The sequence below is a fragment of the Hemiscyllium ocellatum genome, chromosome 25, assembly GCF_020745735.1.
Source record: "Hemiscyllium ocellatum isolate sHemOce1 chromosome 25, sHemOce1.pat.X.cur, whole genome shotgun sequence".
Taxonomy (NCBI): Eukaryota; Metazoa; Chordata; class Chondrichthyes; order Orectolobiformes; family Hemiscylliidae; genus Hemiscyllium; species Hemiscyllium ocellatum.
Genome location: NC_083425.1, coordinates 35,138,797 through 35,162,500, shown reverse-complemented (window position 1 = coordinate 35,162,500; position 23,704 = coordinate 35,138,797). Strand labels below are relative to the sequence as shown.

The 23,704-nt window shown below is 43.3% G+C and overlaps 1 protein-coding gene across 1 annotated transcript; it reads left to right on the top strand.

The window, feature by feature from the left end:
- Positions 1 to 57: 57 nt before the first annotated feature.
- On the top strand, positions 58 to 23,465 carry rsad1 (radical S-adenosyl methionine domain containing 1). The gene is made up of 9 exons (XM_060844554.1): positions 58 to 378; positions 4,202 to 4,335; positions 5,294 to 5,498; positions 6,987 to 7,352; positions 10,153 to 10,216; positions 12,082 to 12,229; positions 15,121 to 15,175; positions 21,535 to 21,638; positions 22,473 to 23,465. The coding sequence occupies exons 1-9, from the start codon at positions 109 to 111 to the stop codon at positions 22,645 to 22,647; spliced, it is 1,521 nt and encodes a 506-aa protein (XP_060700537.1). The 5' UTR covers positions 58 to 108; the 3' UTR covers positions 22,648 to 23,465.
- Positions 23,466 to 23,704: the final 239 nt, after the last annotated feature.

The following is a 23,704-nucleotide window of genomic DNA, read 5'->3' as shown; positions in this document are numbered from 1 at the left end:
TGCTCATTGCCTGCCCTCTTGTTAAAATACAGTCTCTTTAGCTGTAGTTAGGGAGTGAAGGAGTGTTGGAGAATCGGAATTAACTGAGTTGTGGTTAAAGGGAGAGGCATGCTGTGGCCTTGCACAGCTCACTGCCTAATGCACCCTTTGCGACTGGCCAGGAATTGTACTGTGTCTCTGCCCCTGGCCAGGAACTGCTCTGTGTCTCTGCCCCTGGCCAGGAACTGTACTATATCTCTGCCCCTGGTCAGGAACTGCACTGTGTCTCTGCCTCTGGCCAGGAGTTCAGGACAATTCTCAGGCTGGGGGTTAACTGGGGGGCAGGTACCTGCATACCTGGATGAGGCCACTTTACATCAAGCTGCATTATATGTTCATGTGAGTAATAGCGACAGGGTGTGGGGACGCTTGTAAAATATAAAAAATGTATAATGTGGTGATGCTGGTGTTGGACTGGGGTGAACACAATTAAAAACCACCTAACACCAGGTTAGGTGAATTGGCCATGCCTAATTGCCTGTAGTGTTAGGTGCAGGGGTAAATGTAGGGGAATGGGTCTGGGTGGGTTGCGCTTCGGTGGGTCGGTGTGGACTTGTTGGGCCGAAGAGCCTGTTTCCACACTGTAAGTAATCTAATCTAATCTAATAGTCCAATAGGTTTATTTGGAAGCACTACCCCTCAGAGCGTTGCTCCATTAGGTAACTAGTGGAGTAGGATCATAAGCTCATTAAAAACTATGGCATAGCAGGAGACTGTTTGATCCATTTTGTCTATTTCAACCACAAAACATTATTCACCAGCTTAATCCAACTTTCCTGCTGTTGGTCTGTAACGGTGTGGGTTACAGTGCCTATGGTGCATAACTGTTGCATAAGTGATTTTTTTAAAAAAATGTGTTAATGCAGGTTTCTGCTTCCCCACCCTTTCAATCAGTGAGTTCCAGACCCTCACCACCTTTTAACCCTTCTGACAATTGTCTTAAATGTATTGCATCTCTAAGGAAAATAGTCCTTGCTTCAAAAACAAAGACCCTCATAATTTTGTACATCATGAATAAATATTCCCTTGTTTCATCCACAATCCAAACCTACCTGATCCCAGCTCACGGATAAAATTCTACATTCTTGCCAACATCTTCCGTAACCTCTCTCATACCCTCTCTAGTGTCCTGTTATCCTTCCTGTCATTAGATTTAGATTAGATTCCCCACAGCGTGGAAACAGGCCCTTTGGCCCAACCAGTCCACACCGACCTTCCGAAGAGCAACCCACCCAGACTCATTTCCCTCTGACTAATGCACCTAACACTACAGGCAATTTAGTATGGCTAATTCACCTGACCTGCACAGCTTTGGGCTGTGGGAGGAAACCAGAGCGCCTGGAGGAAACCCACGCAGACACAGGAAGAACATGCAAACTCCACACAGCCAGTCACCCAAGGCTGGAATTGAACCTGGGTCACTGATGCTGTGAGGCAGCAGTGCTAACTGCTGAGCCACCGTGCCACCCCATGTTGTGATCAGAACTGAACGGAGCACTCTCAATGCAAGATGGACTTGCATTTATATAACGCTTTTCAGGATTGTTGAGATCTTGAAGTATGTTACAAGTCATTGAGTGTGGTCACTGATACTGTAGGAAGCACATTTGCTGTGTTGCACCCAGCCAGCTCCTACATAATATTGACATGGTTAATGTAATGTTGATTGCTGACTAACCACACCAGGAATAAGTCTCTTGCTCTTTTTTGGAAGTGTGCCACCACCTGAAGAGGCATATGCCATCTGAAAGATGGCACTCTGACAGTGCAGTGCTCCCTCAGCCGAAACATTTAGGCTCAAGAGTTGGACTGGGACTTGAAATCAGAACATTGTGATTCTGAGATGAGTGTGCTACCAGGTGAGGCACACTAGATGCTAGTGTGTTTTACAGTTTTAGGATGGCCTCCTGCCTCTTCAATTGCATTCAGAAAAACTGTCCTATATGCAGTGCTATTGGAAAAAGGTGGGATTTTGGACCAGCTTAGACACAATGGGCCGAATGCTGTCTTTTGAAGCTGAAGCTCTTTGATGATATGGAAACAGTTTTAGTCACGTTTACCTCTCCTGCTAACTTCAGGGATTGACAAAGTTTTGTTGATTTTTTTTCCGAGCATGTGATTGTTACTGTCAAGGCCAGCATTTATCACCATGGAGAAGGTGGTGGTGAGCTGTCTTCTTGAATTGCTGAGGTCCATGTGGTGTAGGTACACGCACACACGGCTGTTAGGAAAGGCATTACAGGACTTTGACCCAGTGGCAGTGAAAAAAACAATTATATAGTTCCAAGTCAGACTGGGAGTGATTCAAGGGAACAGTTAAAGGTGATGCTGTAACCATGTATCTGCTGCCCTTGTCCTTTTTAAATGGTCGAGGTCATAGATTGGAAAGTGTTGTTGAAGAAGCCATGATGAGTTTCTGCATTTTGTGGATAGAACACACAAATGCCACTGTGTGTCAGGTGAAGGGAGTGAATGCTGAAGGTTGTGGATGGTATGCCAGTATGCTTTGACCTGGATGGTGTCAAGTGTCTTTAGTATTGTTGGAGCTGTACTCCTCAGGCAACTGGGTAGTTTTCCATCAGACGCCTGACTTATTCTTGTAGATGGTGGACACATTTTGGGGAGTCAGGGAGTGAGTTATTTGCTGTGGAATTACCAGGTTTTGACCTGCCCTTGCTTTTTTATTCATTCCTGTGACTTAGGCATTTGCTGGGAAGGACAGCATTTGTTGCCCATCTCTTATTTCCCTTGACCTGATTGACTTGCTAGGCCACTGTAGGTAGCAGAGTTAGAAAGGGTGGTGCTGCAAAAGCATAGCAGGTCAAGCAGCATCCAAGGAGCAGGAGAGTCAACATTTCAGGCATAAACCGCTCATCAGGCTCTCCTTGGATGCTGCCTGACCTGCTGTTTTCCTTTCCAGCACCACCCTTTTTGACTCTGACTCTCCAGCATCTGCAGTCCTCACTTTCTTCACTGTAGAGGGCAGTCAAGAGTTAACCATGTTGCTGTGGTTCTGGATGTAGTTTAGACCAGGTAAGGACGGTAGATTTCTATCAATCTTCAGGGAATCTATGGTTATACACTTCAAGGTCCCCTGGTCCTCTATATCCGCCAGTGTTCTGTCATTTATTAAGTGATCCCTTGGCCTTTTTAGTCTTCCACCAATGCGTTACCAGATTGAACTCCTTTTGCCACTGTTCTGCCCATCTATCTATTGATCTCTATATTTATGCTACAACTTTCTTTTTCATTCTCATTCATTGCCCCCTTATTTGAATCATTTGCCAACTCGTAATCACATTTCCTGGTTTGAAATCTAAATCATTGACGTGTGCCACAAAAAGTAAAGGAATTAGTACAGAGCTCTCCAGGTCCTCACTGGGAATAGCTTCCGTGTCACAAACATGGCCATTGACCATGATCCTTATTTCCTGTTTCTGTGTGCATTTTGGAATAAACTTGGATTTTTCCTTGGATCCCAGGGGAATTTACTTTGTATCCAGCCTGACATGTACACCTTATCAAATGTCGTAATGAAATCTAAATTAACCAAATTAAACTGTTCGAATTTACTTTCCTTCTTACTACTTCAAAATCATGTTGGTCAGAACCAACCTTCCCATGACGAGTCCTAGCTGACTGCCTTTGATTAATGTTTTTTTGTAAAGGAAGATTTAACCCCTCCCTCAGAAATTTTTCCAATCATTTTGCTCCTACTATGGTTAGGCTTGTAATTACTTGGGCTATTTGCCCTTTTGTTCAGTCACTAGTACATGGCCCTTGATCTGAAGATCAACAGCATTCTGTCCACAAGTCCCAGGTCCTCGCTACATCCTGAAATGATATGCCTGTGCTGTCCCAGCAGGAGGCAGGAGATGGTTAGGAGTAAGCCCTCTGCTTGATCACCTGTCTGCTGCTCCCTGATCCAGGGTAACTGCAGTCACTAATAACTATGGCCATTTAGCTAGGACTTTCCTTGTCTGTGTGAATAAGGTACTTCTCCACTGGGGAGGGGGGTATGTGGTTGGGGAATCAGGTCCCTGCATAGCTGAAGAAGGAGTGACTGGATGAGCTGTGTCTGCCATCTCTCCCTCTGAGGAACCTGGGCCATAGGCATTAGTTGGAGGGAAGTATTTTAGTTAATATGTGCTTTCTTTTTCAGTGGCCATTCTGTGAGAGAAGGTGCACGTACTGCAACTTTAACAAGTATATCTCCCCCAGCGTTGATCATGATGCCATGAGGGATGGCCTTCTACGAGAGACAGAAACCCTGCTCAGTGTCAGCCAAGTGAAGGAGTAAGTTTAATGTGGTCCAGGAACTTGGAGGGGTGGAGACATGGGACAGATACACACAACAAGGCTGAAGAAACAATGGTGTGCCTTTTGGAAATCAGGAAGCAGTGATTAGGTGTGAGTAAGTGAATATGGGGTGGAGTCACCTTGAGTCAGCTCAGAATCAGAACATTCAGTTCAAACCTGGGAGATTTTGTTTTGTTCAATCACAGGATGTAGGTGTCACTGACTCGGGCAGCCTTAATTGCTCATCCTTCATTACATTTAAGTTGGTGGTGAGCCACCATCTTGAACCAGTGCTGTTGGGAAATAATTCCTGCATTGGAGTGCTGCACATTTCACAGTCCCATCAAACATTCTGAGGGGAGGTACAACACAGAATTAGCTATAGAGTAAAGCTCACTCTGTGCTGTCCCATCAATCACTTTCAGGATGGGTAAAGCACAGGGTTAGATACAGAGTAGACCTTCTTTTACAGTGGGCTTCTGTGTTGCTCCATATCAGAGGACGTGGTCCTTTCAGTGTTGAAAGCTGTCCTGTTTATTTGTAACAGGATTACTGTCAGCACGTTGTCCCACTCCCCACAAACCTCCCCCAGTTGTATAAAGGAGCAGAGCACTGATGTGAGCCAGCAATCAGCTGGATGACTGCATAATTACTCTCTGTTCCCCTGAACTGCGGAATGTAGAGTCACTCAGAACTTCCACTGAAAATCACAATCCAGTGTCTGGTGTTAATGAGTGAGTGGAGGATCTAGTCGCTGAACTGCTCCAAATAGTCCGTCAGCATTCACTGCTGAATTCACTGGCACACAGTGAGGGATCATGGGAATGACGGATTGAACCCATGAACAAGTTGTGAAAAACAAAGCAGGCAACTGGAGCACAGTGCTGGGAGCATAATGATTGTAATCCGCACCCCCTAAATATAGCATTATTATTCACACTTATTCACTTCCAAGGATCACTTCGATATTCTTCGGTGGGGGCACACCAAGCCTGGCCCGACCGTCCACCATCGCCCGTGTCCTGGAAACTGTTGCCAGAGTGACCCACGTCCCTCATGACGTGGAGATCAGTATGGAGGCCAACCCCACATCAGCTGCAGCTTCCAGGCTGGCCGAGTTCAAGGAGGCTGGGATCACCAGACTGTCTCTCGGGGTGCAGGTGAGATTGGGCTGTGTCTCTAAAGATGGGGTATGGGATGAGTCCCTGTGTTTTTCTCTCACTTTGTCCTGAAGATGGCAACTCTATTGGGCTTCATGTTCCCCTGCCCCTTTATCTCAGTTGAATGTTTAATAAGAGCAGGCCTACATTGATTGTTAGCAGTCCCTTTACCATTGGGAATATCAGGCTGCCTCTCCTGGATAACCATGTGTTAGCGAGTTTTGGGAAGTGTGTGTTGAAAGTGTCTCTAGTTACTCAAAGTCAAGTTCAGGGTGTGTGAGTCTGTCACAGCAGGCCGTACAGAATCAGGCTGCAAATTGCCTGGAACGCAGGTTCCAAGAGGTAGCATCCTGCAGTGACACAGAATTCAGAAGGGCAACGAGTGGGTGACCATTGAGCAGGGCAGAGAGAGGCAGATAATGTAGAAACCCTCAATGTGACATTTTACACCAGCTTTCAGTGCTGAGTACCTGTGAAGCTGCTGACATCTCGGTGGAGTGTGGTCTGAAACATTTCCCAGCCCTGTTGGGAAAATGACTATCAAAGGAGAACCGGCAAACGCTTGGGGATTTGTTAACTGAAAGTTAGACAAATGTTTCTGCAACTATCGATGAAACCACACATTGAAAGTGTGAGAGTGAAGGACTTGTCATTTATATGGGAAAAGGGTTGTAATTCTGCTGCTAGAGTCTTAGGAATTTGGGAGAAAATTAACATCTAGAACTTCAAAATGTAGTCATCTCGGAATTACTTCCGATCTTTTGCACTAAAAAGCATGGGAATGCTAGATAAAACAGGGTCACACAAGGCTGGGGAAATACTGCAGCAGAGAGAACTTCAGATTTAGGGATATTTGGATAAGGTCTGGGACAAGAAGGAACTTTTTCAAGTGGAACTGGTCAGTAGGACTGGCTCCAATACCAGGAAAGTTAACAATATCTGTTGGAGAAGGCCCTGGGATGAGAGAAGAGAAACTTGGTGTATTGCAAAGTGGAAGAGATGAATACACTGGAGTGTGGAATACTTCAGAAAAAAGGATCAGACAAAGGACAAATGTGAGACCACGTAGGATGGATTTGGAATCAATGTCTGTAAGTGCAAGGAACATGGTCAATACGGTTGATGGGCTGCTGCCTTAACTTGCTACATGGTGCCATGGTCTATTGCCAATAACACAAACCTGGTGGTATTGACCATAGAAAAGACAACATAACGAGAGAGAGAGAGAGATGAAAATCAGTGCTCCACTCCAGCAAAGCTCAAGCAAGTTTTACACTGACATAGTGTGATCATGTTCCACTGAGGGAGGTGAGGGGTTCATGTTCATTACGAACTGGACAGAAACTCTGACGTAGCAGAGTTTATCTCAGGAGGTAGCCTTGCGTTAGTTTTGAAGCCAGATCTTGCCTGTGGAAGATCAGTAACTCAAGCACCCAGCCTACCATTATTCAGACTAATTATGCACACTGTTCTTCCGTTTAACTGTAGGCATTATGTGACCGTGACCTGCGGATTCTGGGAAGAGACCACACAGCTCAAGAAGCCCTTCGGAGCCTGGAGGAGGCCAGGAAATTGTTTCCTGGTAACACATCTGTTGACATCATATTTGGGCGCCCAGGCCAGAGTGTGGAATCATGGGAGGAAGAGCTGGAGGAACTGGTAGCATTGTGTGATCACCATGTGTCACTCTATCAATTGACATTGGAGAGGGGAACAGCTCTTTACAAGCAGGTCCAGGAGCAGGCCCTGAGCATTCCTGAGCAAGAGAAATTGGCAGAAATGTACCAAGCAGCAAGGAGAATTCTGGGAATGGCAGGATTCCTTCAATACGAAGTATCAAACTTTGCTAAAAGTGTAAGAGATGGCAGGTGATAATGGGATCTGGGTGAAGCAATGTGCTGAACACGTTGGGAACTTGTGTTCAAATCCACAATGCAATTCTCTGTGTGTTATCATGCAAGGCAATCGGAAGTTCTTATTGTTGTTTGGGCCCTTTAAATAGGGATGTCACTTGGGCTGCTCTTCAAATAGAAGGCATCAACTGCAAACCAGGAATTGGGGAATTTTGAGTATTGCTGAAAAATGGCCATAATGTTGAAGATGTGTTTCTCTGTTAAACATCACTTATGGAACAACCTTAAGTGTGCTAGCAATTATTATAACAACCGATTTCAGTTCATTAGCTAGGCTTATAATGAAATTCATTTGTACTTCCTAGTGCCTACAATATATTCTTCCACCAAATTTGCAAACAGAACCAGATCTTAAAACAGAATGTGTCCAGACATTGAGCTCTTTGCAACTAAACAAAACCTTGTGGACAACCATTTGCGGTTCGTTTCCCATCATAACACATCAACCAATCAGTTGATGTTTGTGAATTTAGCAAAGATGTGAGACACAACTGTTCCCTGGTGCAGTCTCCTTGGCAATGCCATAATCAAACAGAGTCCATTTGCTAAGTTATCAGCACTCTTCTCTTGCAGTGCAAAGCATTTGTTACCTTTGAAATTTGGCATTCTTGCATCTATCCTGATGAGTATAAGATTTAAAACATAACAGAGTGTTGCTTTTTTTTTTCAGCAGTACTCGAATTCTGTCCTGTCAAAGGACAGTTAGGGGATTATTTATAAAGGTCAAGGGATTGAGGTATATTTTTGGGATGGTGTTAACTCTGTATCTAACCCATATTGGACCTGAAGATTAATTTGGTAGAAAATGTGGATGCCGAAACACTGATGGTTCAGTTATGTGGTGTACTCAATGACAACTCTGGGAGATGGCTGCAGATCAAATGATGTAGGTATTGAAATAGGCCGTTCAGCCCATCAAGTCTGCTGTCATTCAGTGCAATCATGGCTGATTTGATAATTCTCTGCTTGCGTTTCTGTCACATCCCCATGTCCATTGATTTCCTCACTGCTTAAATAGGTGACCCCTGATTCTGATATTACATTCTCTAGTCCTAGAATCTCCAATAGGAGGAACTAACCACTCCGTATGTACCCTGTCAAACCCCTAAGAATCTTGTGTTCCAATGAAGTCTTCTCTCATCCTTTTCAACTCCAAAAAGCCAAGCTCGTAAGAAAATCTATCTGGATCAATATAGTGAACTTTTTCTGGACTGCCTCCAATGCCGTATACCTTTCCCTAGATAAGGAGCCCAAAACTGCTCTCAGTATTCTAGATGTCATTTGATAAGTATAGCTTTGGCAAGCTTTCCTTTTTTACTGGTCATTTGTGGGATGTAAGTGTCACTGGCTAGGCCAGTATTTGTTGCCTCTCCCTAATTGTAGTTAAGATGGCAATTAAGAGTCAACCAAATGGTTGTTGGTCTGGAGTCACATGGACGCGAGACCAGGTAAGGATGGCCGTTTCCATCCTTATTGGACATTACTGAACCAGATGGGTTTTTCCTGACAATCACCAACAGTTTTGTTGTAATCATTAGATTCTTAATTCCAGATTTTGTTTTTTACTGAATTTCAATTCCATCATTTTCCATGGTGGGATTTGACCTAGGGTCCCCAAAGCATTTCCTGTTTCTCTGAATTAATAATCTAGTGCTAATACCTCTAGGCCACCGTCCTCGCTGTAGACTTGTACTTCATTCCCTTTGAAACAAAGGCCAAAAGTCTATTTGCCTTCTCAATTACCTGCTGAATGTGGATGCTAGATTTTTGTGATTCATGCATGTGGACTTCCAGATCCTTGTGTGCTGCAACTTTTTGCAGTCTGTCTTCATTTAAACCATATTCACACCCCACCCCCATTCCTCCCATCTAAAGGTAGAACTTTACATTTTCCCACGTTATTATATTTAATCTAACAGCTTTTACCCACTTGCTTAACCTGTCTATATCCCCTTCAGACTCATTGTGTCATCCTCACTAATTGTCTTGCCAGTTATTTTTGTGTCATCTACAAGGTTTGCCATGGTACATGCACTAATGCCAAGAGAGAAATCAGCTAGGGCTGCTGCTTTCCATCACCATCATCAGTCTGTGCATTTGTGAACATTGTCTTAGTCTTTCACCATGCAGAGGAATTTGGATGGGGCAGCAGGAAGTGGCCCATATCCAGGGACCCTGTCTGCCAGGGAGTATTTGCACCATCTGAGACACAGAACATTCAGCCCCTTCAGAATGTTCTGTCATTCAATTAGATCATGGCCCAAAATTATACATCACAAAATTTAGGGTAAGACAGAGAGGAGGTACGGCTTTTCTATTTGTACAATGAGTTGTTGTGTTGTGAAATGTAATGCTTGAAATTCGAGTTGAAGCAGATTTAATAGTAACTTTTTACCAAAAGGCTGTTCAATTTATACTTGAAGCAGAAATATTTGCAAGGTGGCAAGAGATTTAATTGGAGAATTCTTTCAAAGAGCCAGGACAGCTATGATGGGCCAAATGGCCACCTCATGCATTCTGATTCTATGAAATGTACCGGCCTTAGTTCCCCATCCATTAGTACTTTTACAGATTGGATAACGACATTCCAAAACACAGTTAGGTGTCTGCTTCCTTTCTGTTCTGTTTCTCAGCTTATTGCTCTCTCTGTGTCCCTACATAGGATCTCATATGTGAGTTTCAGGCTGGAACTACTGTTATCCCCTGTGAAGCTGCTTAATGATGTTTTGCTTATTTCCCAGGGAGCTGTGTGTGAGCATAACCTTGGTTATTGGAGAGGAAGGCAGTATCTTGGCGTGGGCCCAGGTCAGTTACTCAATGCTTCAATGTAAGTTAACTGTGTGTTACACTTTGGGCTATTTGTAGTACATGGGAAGTGGGCCAGGGCAGTACACATCACTATTACACATCTGTCCTTGCCCTCTACAGTCATAGACGTACACAGCATGGAAACAGACCCTTTGGTTCAACTCACCTAAGATGACCAGATATCCTAAATTAATCTAATTCCATTTGTCATCTTTTGGCCCATATCCCTCTAAACCCTTCTTATACGTGCATCCAGATGTCTTTTAAATGTTGTAATTGTACCAGCCTCCACCATCTCTTCTGGTAGCATCACCATCTGCGTGAAAAAATTGCCCCTTAGATCCCTTTGAAATCTTCCCCCCTCACCTTAAACCTACACCCTCTACACCCTCCCATACCCTGGGAAAAAGACCTTGTCTATTCACCCTACCCATGCCTGTCATGATTTTGTAAACCTCTATTAGGTCATCCCTCAGCCTCTGATGCTCCAGGGAAAACAGCCCCAGGCTTTTCAGCCTCTCCCTCCAGCTCAAACCCTCCAACCTGGCAACTAGCACCAGTCCAGCAGCTTGCTGGAATAATTCCCCTGTGGTAGCTGGAAGGCTTACAGTTGGATCTGCTTTAACAACTCGGGTTAGTTTGTGTTGGGACCTTAACCTTTGTCAGCAGCAAGCTTTAGAAATTGGGTATTGTAGCACCTGTTAATCCGATGCACCTGTCCGTCCTGTCCATTTCTTCCCACAGTCCAATGATGTGCAGGGTAGGCGGACTGGCCATGCTAAATTGCCCGCAGTGTCTAGGGATGTGCAGGGTAGCTGGGATGGAGGTGATTCTATTCCAAAAACATTGAACTCCAAGTTGTGTAGTCCCAGTTCCCATTAAAATGATTCTGTTCTTGCTGGATGTTCCCATCCTGCAGGCCTCACCCCTCCAGCAGCACACAGGCTCATTGTGAAATACCATGCTCACTGGACTCAGTCCCATATGACAAAATAACTGGGGCCAGTCCGCCTACCCTGCACATCATTGGACTGTGGGAAGAAATCCATGCACACACAAGGAGAATGTGCAAACTCCAAAGAGAGTTGCCCAAGAGTGGAATCGAATCCGGGTCCCTGGAGCTGTGAGGTAGCAGTACTAACCACGAAGCCATCATGCTGTCTACCCTTAATATTCTTTGACCCCTTTCTTTACCAAAAATCTATACACCTCTGTCTTTAAAAATATTCAAGTAACACTTTACTCATAAGGTGATGATAGCAGAGATCCGAAGATTCATGATTCTCTGTGAGAGAAAAAGTCACCTTGTTTTGCGTTTTAAATGGGTGACACCTTATTTTTAAAGTGACTTCTCATTCAAGATTCTCCCATGAGAGGAAACATATTCTCCACATCCAACCTGTTATGGTCTCTCAAGATTTCATATGCTTCAGTCATCTCTTGCTCTTCTGAGCTCCCATGGATACAAGTCTAGCCTCCAATCTTTCCTCATAAAACAATCTGTCCATTACATGTACTAGTGTTTTAAACATTATCTGAACTGATTCTAATACATTGATGTCCTTCCTTCAATGAAGATACATATAAAGTGGTATCACCAGTGACGAGTATAAAAGGGTATGTTTGGTGTGAGGATCATCCCAAGGAATGTGGTAGTCACTCTTGCTGATACTGTCATGGACAGATGCATCTGCCAGTAGGTTGGAAAGGATGAGGTCAAGAAGGTTCAAATTGATCATTGTGTTCCCCACACTGCAACAATGACTGCACTCCAAAGGTCCTTTATTAAATAAGAGGGCTACAGAATATCCTGAGGTTGTGAAAGGAGCTATATCAATACACATCCAACTGTCTCTCACCAGGTGCCCACGGCAGGTTTATACCCTGGGGTGAGGAAAAATCTCTGCGAGAGGCCAGGATACAGACCCTGGAACCTGACAACTGGCTCAGGGAAGTGAGACAGTTTGGTCATGGAACCAGGAAGCGAGTACAGCAGACTGAATTGGACATGTGAGTATGTTTGAGATTGAATGATTAATCAGCAATTGTTTTGTGAATAACTAAATTGACTGTTTAAAACAGGTGCTGACAGGGAGGAGCTGCATGAACCCTCCCCATTTCCCCATCAGAGTAAAGGTTCCTCAGGTTGCTTGTGCAGTTTATTTAATTCACTCATGGGCTGTGGATATCTATTGTCCATCTCTAGCTGCCAATGAGAATGTGCTGGTGTTGTCATCAGGAATTGCTGCAGTCCACATGCTCTGGGTAGATCCACAATGCCTTTAGGCAGGGAATTCCAGTATTTTGACCCAGCAACAATGAAGGAACGGCAATGTATTTCCAAGTCAGGTCGGTGAGTGGCTTGGAGGGGAACTTGCAGGTACTGGTGTTCCTATGAATATGCTACCTTTGTCCTTCTAGATGGAAGTGGTGGTGGTTTTGGAAGATGCAGTCTAAAGATCTTTGAATTTCTGTAGTGCATCTTGTAGACAGTACACTCTGCTGCTATTGTTGTTAAATGTAACACAATCCTCTTGAGTAAAAACGCTTTGGACATGAATGTCTGCCTGATGGCACAGACAGATTCTGAACCGCACAGGCCACAAGGTCCTGAAGCTTTTCCCAGTTGGATCATTTCAGTTGCTCTCAGTTCTTGACCCTTTTCCATACCTACTGGAAAATTCAAGTCTGTGTGTCCAGCCTAAGACAGGATTTGAGTCACTTGTTTTCCATTATTTCTGGGTGAACGAGGATAACTCCGAGCCCTGGTATATAGGCAAGACTTTCAGTAACACATCCAGGATAAGAAACAGAACAAACTTTGATATCAGAAATGGACAGTGATATATATCAGGAAAGGAATGATAAACTGGGGCTGTTTTCTCTTGAAGAATGTAAGGTTTGGGTGTGGCTTAGTAGAGCTCTTTTAATTCTGAAAGGTTTTGACAGAGTGAATGCAGGGAGAGTGTTTCCACTTGTGGGGTAGAACTAAATGAAAGGCCATCGCAAAGAAATCTAACAGAAGATTTTTAAAACGGTTACAGCACAGAAGGAAGCCATTCTGCTTGTTGTGTCTGTGTTTGTCCTTTGCAAGAGCACTTCTGTGAAACCACTTTGAAGTGAACCAGCCTAAGGTCAAGGTACACAGTTCCATGTCCTGAACTAGCTTAACTTTATAGCTTCATATTATGATGATTAGATTCCCTACAGTATGGAAACAGGCCTTTTGGCCCAGCAAGTCCACACCGACCCACCCAGCCCCATTCCCCTACCCTATATTTACTCCTGACTAATGCTCCTAATACTATTGGCAATTTAGCATGGCCAACTCACCTGACCAGCACATCTTTGGATTGTGAGAGGAAACCAGAGCACCCAGCGGAAACCCACGCAGACACGAGGAGAACATGCAAACGCCACACAGTCACCCAATGTGGGAATTGAACCCGGGTTCCTGGTGCTGTAAGGCAGCAGTGCTAACCACTGTGCCACCCAGGTTCAGGTTCCTTAAAGAGAAATAGCAATCTTCTTTTGAAGTGTGCAAGAGGTGTGAGTGTATAAATCTAGATATATAGACACATCCAATCTTCTGGCAGATGCTGATAACGTCTCTCAATTGCAGTCACCCACATATTGATGGTTTGGTTTTGTTCCAGTATTAATGTTGACCCCTATCCTCAGTGGGAATTTTCAAAACTTGACTTGTACATCAACTTCCACGTTACCTCCTCTACCATTATGGCATATGGAATAGCAGTTTCCATGTTAAAGACAGACACACAATGTTCAGTACATCAGCCTTGTCCACTACCCCTATGCATAGATGTCCTTTTTGTTCCCTGATTGACTCACTCCTTTTACTACTTTTACACCATTTTAGATTGATTTTTATATTAGCTGCCATTTGCTATTTACATCTACAGCTCACCCAACTTATTTACCACTTTCAGTGAACATTCATACATACCAGGTTAACTTAGACTTAATGACTGTTTCATTCTGGCCCCAGTAATATCTTATTACTTACTACTGTACATATCTACATCCCTCTTACCCAGTTCTCTATATTCCTTGATATTCCTGACTAGTATAACATTTTGGTTTTTGCATCTCAGTCACTAAATAATAAATTACTTTATTCAAAATTTTTATAAGAAAGGATTTTTAAAAAAAATTATCATTCTTTGGTTGGGGGGATGTCAGCATCGTAGTTTGTTGCTCATCCCCTAGTTGCCCTCGAAGGTGGTGGTGAGCTGTTGCCTTGAACTGCTGCAGTGCTTGTGGTGTAGGTAGATGCACAATGCTGTTAGAAAGGAAGACCTCGAATTTTGATCCAGTGATACTGAAGGAGCAGCAACATAGTTTTGAGTTAGGGGAGTTAGAGTGGGTGGTGGAACCTTGCAGCTGGAGGTGTTCCCATGTATCTATCGTCCTCGCTCTTGGTGAATTAAGCTGTGAATTTGGGACGTGCTGTAGTGTCATTTTCCAGCCTGATGATTATCCCTTCGTTCGAGCATGTCTTTGAATTTTGAATGGTTCAAGTTTCTCGAATATCCTCGAAAACAATTCCAAGCATCTCCTGGATGTGAATATGTGTTGGCCACACATAAAGAATCTGTCAGAGAGACAATTGACAATACCTAACCCCTGAGAGTTTGGGGCAATGTAAAGAAAGTTTTACTCTATCAGACCTGTGCTGCATATGCTCAGGGAGTGTTTGATGGATATAATGGCAAAGGACCTTTACTCTGTAATGTGCTTGTGTGCCCTAACTGATTGGGAGTGATTGGTCATATTAGCTGCCTGATGTGGAAAGTATTATATACCGAGCATGAACATCCTTCAGTGTAGCAAGCAAAATAAGAGACCTTAGGCTGTATATTTGTGCTTTTATTTTGTAGATTGGAGGAATTGCTGGTTTTGGGGCTCCGAATGAACGATGGAATTACACATCAGGTAATTGAAAATTGAATTCTTTTAAATTGGTTGATCCTAATTGCTGTAACTTTCAACAGTTATGGGCAAAATTCTAAAGTCTGAACATTGTTCACAGCAACAATCTAGATAGAAACTCACTGGGTTTTGTCTCCTCAGCCAATGTGAGGTGACTGGTTTAGAGCCTGAGTGAGCTGATATGCCCATCTTCGTGTGTGCTCACACAGTGGACATGCTTGCATTCATACAGAAGCAATCAGACCCTCACACTTGCACAATTATAGTTTCTCACACTATAGAGTCTACATGTTTGAAATGCTTCAGTGGGTTATTTGGTAACAATCTATTTGGTCCCACTACCTGCTATTTTTGTTGCCTAGCAAACCTTTCATTTTCAAATATATTTCTAATTCTCAAGTTAGCATTGAATTACCTTCCATCATTCTTTCAAACATCTTTTCCAGATCATACGTCTCTACCAAGAAAAGAATCTCCTTTCCTCCAATACTTTCGAAAATGACTTCAATTTTTTGTCTTTGAGTTAATGAGCCTTCTGCTAATGGAAACAGATTTTCTCCAGCAACTCAGTAGAAACTCCTGATTATTTTGAACCATATGTTTACATTAGTCCTTCCCTTTCCCTGTGTACTCCAAGGAGAACAGACCCTTGCCAGTTTTGCCATTTCCACACAGTTGAACTTTCTCATCCCTGGAACCAAATCTTGTCTGCAACCTTTCTGAAGTTTTCACATCCTTCCCAAAACTCAGTGCCCAGAATTTTTGATGAAGGGCTTTTGCCCAAAATGTTGATTTTTCTGCTCCTCAGATGCTACCTGATATGCAGTTCTTTTCCAGCACCACCCTCTGGGCCCAGTGTTGGGTGCAATCCTTCAGTTGACACCTCATAGAGTCGTAGACATGTACAGCACGGAAACAGACCCTTCGGTCCAACCTGTCCATGCCAACCAGATATAAAAGTCCCAGCTGCCAGCACCCAGCCCATATCCCTCTAAACCCTTCCTATTCATATACCCATCCAGATGCCTTTTAAATGTTGCAATTGTACCAGCCTCCACCACTTCCTCTGGCAGCTCATTCCATACACGTACCACCCTCTGTGTGAAAAAAGTTGCTCCTTACGGCTCTTTTATATGTTTCCCCTCTCACCCAAAACCAATGTCCTCTAACTCTGGATTCCCTCAACCCAGGGAAAAGACCTTGTCCATTTATCCTATTCGGGCCCCTCATTATTTTATAAATCTCTACAAGGTCACCCACAGCCTCCGACACTCCAGGGAAAACAGCCCCAGCTTATTCAACCTCTCCCTATAGCTCAAATCCTCCAACCCTGGCAACGTCCTTGTAAATCCTTTCTGAACCCTTTCAAGTTTCACAACATCCTTCTGATAGGAAGGAGACCAGAATTGCAAACAATATTTGAAAAGTGGCCTAACCAATGTCTTGTACAGCCGCAACAAGACCTCCAAACTCCTGTACTCAGTGCTCTGACCAATAAAGGAAAGCATACCAAACGCCTTCTTCACTATCTTATCTACCTGTGACTCCACTTTCAAGGAACAATGAACCTGCACTCAAGGTCTCTTTGTTCAGCAACACTCCCTAGGACCTTACCATTAAGTGTATAAGTCCAGCTAAGATTTGCTTTCCCAAAATGCAGCACCTCGCATTTATCTAAATTAAACCCCATCTGCCACTTCTCAGCCCATTGGCCCATCTGATCAAGATCCCATTATAATCTGAAGTAACCTTCTTCTCTGTCTGCTACATCTCCAATTTTGGTGTCATCTGTAAACTTACGACCTATACCTCTTAAGCTCACATCCAAATCATTTATATAAATGGCGAAAAGTAGAGGACCCAGCACTGATCCTTGTTGCACTACACTGGTCACAGGCCTCCAGTCTGAAAAACAACCCTCCACCACCATCCAGTGTCTTCTACCTTTGAGCCAGTTCTGTATCCAAATGCCTAGTTCTCCCTGTATTCCATGAGATCTAACCTTGCTAATCAGTCTCCCATGGGAACCTTGTCGAACGTCTTTCTGAAGTTCATATAGATCACGTCTACTGCTCTGCCCTCATTAGTCCTCTTTGTTACTTTTTCAAAAAACTCCATGAAGTTTGTGAGACATGATTTCCCACGCTCAAAGCCATGTTGATTGTCCTTAATCAGTCCTTGCCTTTCCAAATACGTGTAAATCCTGTCCCTCAGGATTCCCTCCAACAATTTGCCTGTCACTGACATCTTGCTCACTGGTCTATAGTTCCCTGGCATGTCCTTACCACCTTTCTTAAATAGTGACACCACATTAGCCAACCTCCAGTCTTCTGGCACCTTCCCTGTGACTATCAATGATACAAATATCTCAGCAAGAGGTCCAGCAATCACTTCTCTAGCTTCTCATAAGAGTTCTAGGCTACACCTGATCAGGTCCTGGGGATTTATCCACTTTTATGCATTTCAAGACATCCAGCACTTCCTCCTCTGTAATGTGGACATTTTGCAAGATGTCACCATTTATTTCCCTATAGTCTATATCTTCCATATCCTTTTCCACAGTAAATACTGATGCAAAATATTCATTTAGTATCTCCACCATTTTCTGTTGCTCCACACAAAGGCCGCCTTGTTGATCTTTGAGGGGCCCTATTCTCTCCCTTGTTACCCTTTTGTCCTGAATGCATTTGTAAAAACCTTTTGGATTCTCCTTAACTCTATTTGCCAAAGCTATCCCATGTCCCCTTTTTGCCCTCCTGATTTCCCTCTTAGGTGTACTCCTACTACCTGTATACTCTTCTAGAATTCACATGATCTACCCTGTTTATACCTGACATATGCTTCCTTCTTTTTCTTAACCAAACCCTCAATTTTTTTTTAGTCATCAAGCATTCTGTATACCTTCTAACCTTTCCTTTTAGCTTAACAGGAATATACTGTTTCTGCACTCTGGTTATCTCATTTCTGAAGGCTTCCCATTTTCCAACTGTCCCTTTACCTGCGAACATCTGCCCCCACCCCCCCAAACAGCTTTTGAAAGTTCTTGCCTAATACTGTAAAAATTGGCCTTTCCCCAATTTAGAATTTCAACTTTTAGATCTGATCTTTCTTTTTACATCACTATTTTAAAACTAATAGAATTATTGTCGCTGGCTCCAAAGTGCTTCCCCACTGACACCTCAGTCATCTGCCCTGCCTTATTTCCCAAGAGTAGGTCAAGTTTGCACCTTCTCTAGTAGGTACATCCACATACTGAATCAGAAAATTTTGTTGTACATGCTTAACAAATTCCTCTCCATCTAAACCCTTAACATTATGGCAGTCCCAGTCTATGTTTGGAAAGTTAAAATCCCCGACCATAACCACCCTATTATTCTTACAGATAGCTGAGATCTCCTTACAAATTTGTTTCTCAATTTCTCTCTGACTATTAGGAGTCTGTAATACAATCCCAAATAAGGTGATCATCCCTTCTTATTTCTCAGTTCCACCCAAATAACTTCCCTGGATGTATTTCCAGGAATATCCTCCCTCAAAAATGCCACTCTCCCTCCTCTCTTGCCTCCCTTTCTGTCCTTCCTGTATCCTGGAACATTAAGCTGCCAGTCCTGTCCATCCTTGAACCATGTTTCTGTAATTGCTATGATAACCCAGTCCCATCTTCTTAAACATGCCCTGAGTTCATCCGCCTCCCCTGTTAGGCCCCCATTGAAATAAATGCAATTTAATTGATCAGTCCTACCTTGTTCTCTGCTTTGTCCCTGCCTGTCCTGACTGTTTAGCTTGCTTCTTTTCTCAACTGTACTAGTCTCAGATTGATCTCTTTCCTCACTATCTCCCTGGTTCCCCCACCCACCCACCTTACTAGTTTAAATCCTCCTGAGCAGCTCTAGCAAATCTCCCTGCCAGTATATTAGTCTCCTTCCAAGTTAGGTACAATCCGTCGTTCTTGTACAGGTCACTTCTACCCCAGAACAAGTCCACACTAAAAACTACTCACATATCTGTCTCTGTGCTGTGACCTCTTCCAAACAGGTTCCTCCAAGATCAGTTGTGAATTTCACTGTTTGTTAATTTTCCCAGATGCAGTCCAATGTCCAGCGACACAAGAATTCAAACAGCAAAGGCAGTAACTACACAGATTCACTGCTGTGTCAGTTAGCAGTGTGCATTTCTGTCTCTCTCTCTCTCTCCCACCCCCCAACCTCCCCCCCCCCCCCCCCCCCCCCCCACTCCACACTGACCTCCCCATGTGCTGCCTTTGTCTGTTCCTCTCCCTTTTACCGAAACAATTTCTTTTCAATGAAGGATTCACATGCTTTGTTTTGAATTGAATTAGCTTTATTGTCACATACTCAATGAATACACTGAAACGTCATTACTTTACAGCACTATTTTAGGTACCAAGATACCTAGGTATAGCTTCTTCAGTTACAAGCATACCATGCTTTTTGTATACTGGCCCTTCATTTTGATACAAAGAAAATGACAAATGATTTACAAAGGATCCTCAATTATCTGGCATTCAACTATCTGGCAAGATCGCAAGGTCCTGATGCTTGGCTAAATTGTGTTATCTGGCATTCGATTATTTGGAATTCGATTAACCGAACGAAATACTCCCCGCCCGTGTCCTTCGGATCATCGAGGTTCTCTGTGTTTAACCTGTTAATCCATGTTCCGTTCTTTCTAAACTAAAGACTTCTATTTTTTTGTATCCCTGCAGTCTCAGGATCTCCTGAATACTTAGCAAATAATGGTGTACTTTTAAAGTGTAATCACTGTTGTAATGTCAGAAGAGCTGCCAACAATTTACACAGACACTCGAACAATGACTGGAGAATCTGTTTCTAGTGATTTTGTTTGAAGGATAAATATTGGTCATGATTAGTATCCTTCCATCTGCAAGGGATGATGGGAATACAATGTCAGAACCTCAGTGAGGTCAGATCACTCTTCGATGGTTGAACAAAGCAATGCTGGAAAACAAAGTCTGTCACAAATGCAAGGTGTCCCTTGGCAGTGTAATAGGATGTTCACTGTTGGCACCACTGTTGAGGCTTCTGACACCACATATCATTGAGGTGACAAACTGAGGTTCCCCATTTATATTGATTGATACTTTGGGCTTTCATGTCACTTTTTACAGTATCTCCGAATTGGATTTTTCATTGCTCTTGGCAATGACTCTCTCCCAATGTACTGTGTTCTTGGGGATGTGGCTATTTTTTCATTCTGTGCTAACAAAGCCACGTTTGCTTAATTAACACTTGGCACATTTGCCCCAGAATGGGCTGCCTCATTCTTCATGAATTTGTCTTGATATATGTGAGAACTCAGCTGCTACTCTTCAAATTGTATCAAATATATACCCTTGAGTGGGGAAGTGGGGTCTCAGTTCAACACCTCGTCTGTAAGATAGAACCTCTGACAGTACAGGCCTCCCTCAGTGCGGCACATGGAGGGACAGTCTAGATTGTATGCTTTGGAGCGAGGTTTGAACACATGACTTTGTGAATCTATCAAAGGCACCACCAGGTTACAAATTAATGTCCCCATGCTGCCCACTCATTGAGAAGGTGGGAAGGGTGCCCTAACCTAGACAATATCTCCATCCTGCATATTTGTCTGTGTGAAAGACAGCCTTTGGGAAAAGCAAAATTAACTTGTTCCTGCATGCACTCTGCTTAGTGACAATAGCCCAGCTGTCTGTGAGACAATGTCTGCTCCATATTGATGGAGGATTTGGGAAGGAGTGGGTAAGTGTGATGAGGGATCTGTAGAGAAACATGATGAGTGGGATTTGAGGGATATGGGGAGATACTGAGTATTTGGGATTAAAGGATATTGGGATGCGCTGAGCCTGACAGCACTTCAAATTGTAAAAATTCTCATCTCTGTTTCCAAATCCCTTCATGGACTTGCCCATCATATGCTTTGTAATTTCTTGTGATTTATACTCTTTATCCCTGGTTTCCATCAGTCTGCCTTTGGTTGCCTTGGCCTCAAGCTCTCTCGAGTTCCTTCCGTAAACTTCTGCTCCTCTCTCCTTGTACAAAGCACTCCTTGATACTTCTTTTGGCTAAACTTCGAATCACCTTTCCTGATATCTCCACAGGTAAGTGGGTGCCACATTTTGATGGAAAACTTTGGTGTGTGAAGCCTTTAGACGTTTTGTTCTGTTAAAGGAGCTCTGTAAATCGAAGTTATGGGAGAAGGTGGAGATGAGAGGTATGCAGACCGATTGGAGAGAGTGAGGGTGATGGGAGGGAAGCAGGGTTTGATCGGAAGAGTTTTGTGTGACATCAGCATGCTGCTCTCTCTCCAGCCATGACTGATTTTGGAAAGTTTCTGTTTTCCAGCTTTGGTTGCAGTGTTCACCTGGTTTGAGTCTACAGGAGGCAGTGGGGGATTCACCTGAAGTGAAGCAGTATCTGGAGAAGCAGCTACTTGTTCTGGACAACAGGTAAATCATTACTGGTAACTTTGCTAATCTTGTTTATTTTTCTGTGGAATTTATTCCATTCCCTGTCCATTCTGGTACAGTCCAATGGATAGTCCCAGCCCTCCAAAGCTTCCCGTCAAATGGCCATTCTCAATGGGATGGGGGGCATGGGATTGTGGTGGTGAATGGTGAGTATTGATTTAAAAAGTTCAACAATGAAGCTGACCATCACTAAATCCAATTAACCCTCCTGTATCCCACAACCAATATTGCTGGGACACTAAGGTTAAATGAGTCAGGGATCAAGAACAAATTGTAAGAGTTTTTACAATTATATAAAAAAGTGGAGAATAGGTAAAGCAAACTTTCGTCCTTTAGCAGCTAAGACATGTGAACTATCATAGGGTATGAGGAAATGGCTAATACACTGAACAAAAATGTTGTGGCCGTCTTTGTAGCAGAAGGCAAGTTACAGACCAGAAAAAGAGGGTAACTAAGCAGCTAAGAGGAGTGAGGAATTTAAGGCAAATCGTGTATGCAGATAAAAATTATTGCAAAAGCTTAGAGACTGAAATCTGATAGCTTACATTTAAAAGAGATGATTTTGGGAATAGTGGATGTACTGGTTATGATTTTCAATACTTACTGGACTCTAGAACAGTCCCAATGAATTGGAAATTAAGAAACCTAGCTATATCTGATGTGGTGCAAGGCAAGACTGCTGGCCAGTGGGTCCTACATAACTGTGTGAAAGGCTTCACGCCTGTGAGCACTATAATCTAGCGCGCTATTAATTTGAGGCAGGGCACCTTACTGCCAACTGTAAGCTTGATTTCTTTCCTTGTTTCTCTCCAGAGGGCTGCGGTGTTCCTGGGAAGGCCTGGCATTACTTGACATGCTGTTACCCGCTCTCCTCCTCCAACTACAACTTTCCTACCAGAAGTCAGTCACTCACTCCCTGCCTTCGACTGGCTTTGTTCCTCAGGAACTGGGATCAACAACAATTGCTCACACGTACAGAGAAACATAAGTAACACAAAAAAAATGTCTTGAGGAGCTTCATGGGAAAGTTCCAGGAAGTGTGAAGGAAAACCGACATCAAGTAAAGGAGGTATTTAGGGTATGTAGCCAAAAACATGATCAAGGATGTACTTTCAGGTCTAGCATAAAGGAGGAGAGCACAGGGTAGAGTACCAAAGGGATTTGTGGGTTAGGAATTCTGAAACTAGCTTGCTGAAGGTATACGTGGGGGAAGTGAAGGTTTTGTAGGACAGGCCAGATAAATGGAGAGGGCTGGGTGTGGAGGGAGTTACAGAGAGCAGAGGTAGACCGGAGTAAGAAGCTGGGGACTTTGAAATAAGAGTGTGAATTTTCATTTAGCTTCCTATGCAACTGACATGGTATGAGGAACTAATTGCTAACAGGGGCCTTTGTGCTCTCTCTCACCTCTGGGAGGTTAGTTAAAATCCAGCTGCATGTAAATCTGCAGCTTCAGAGGTTTTATATGAAATGTGTGGGTAACTTCAAACTCTCTCTGGTGTGAGCACTGTAACGTGGCCAGTAATTGGTCCGAGGGAGGATGATTGGGCACCTTATTGGATGAGAATTGGAATAATCCTGACTTGGGGGTGGTTGAAGGCTTCAGTGTTAGGTGGCTAAGGTGGTGTAGAGGGAAGTGGTGGTACACCAAGTCAAATGTTCTGAATAGTTAGAGGATAAGCACTTAGGAACAGTCTTCATCTAGTCCCAGGCTCTGTCAGTGGAACTGAAGTAGTAATTGAAGCCTATTCAGATGCAGTATTTTTGGACTTGTGTCAAAAACACAGCAAGCTTCAATGGGTTAAATTAATATGCAAATAAATAAAGTATATTTTTGTAATTTATAAAACTACAAATAAAACTATTCTTTGTGTTTACCCTTTCACAGTTTTATATCAATGGTAATTTTGTCTGAACTTCCCTCCCCCTTGAAACCCCAAATATTGATTCCATGCACCCCTTCTAACCCACTTATCCTTTCATTCAGTGTAATATCTAGGGCCTAGTAATCCAGGCTGATGCTTTGGGCTCATGGGTTGGAATTAAAA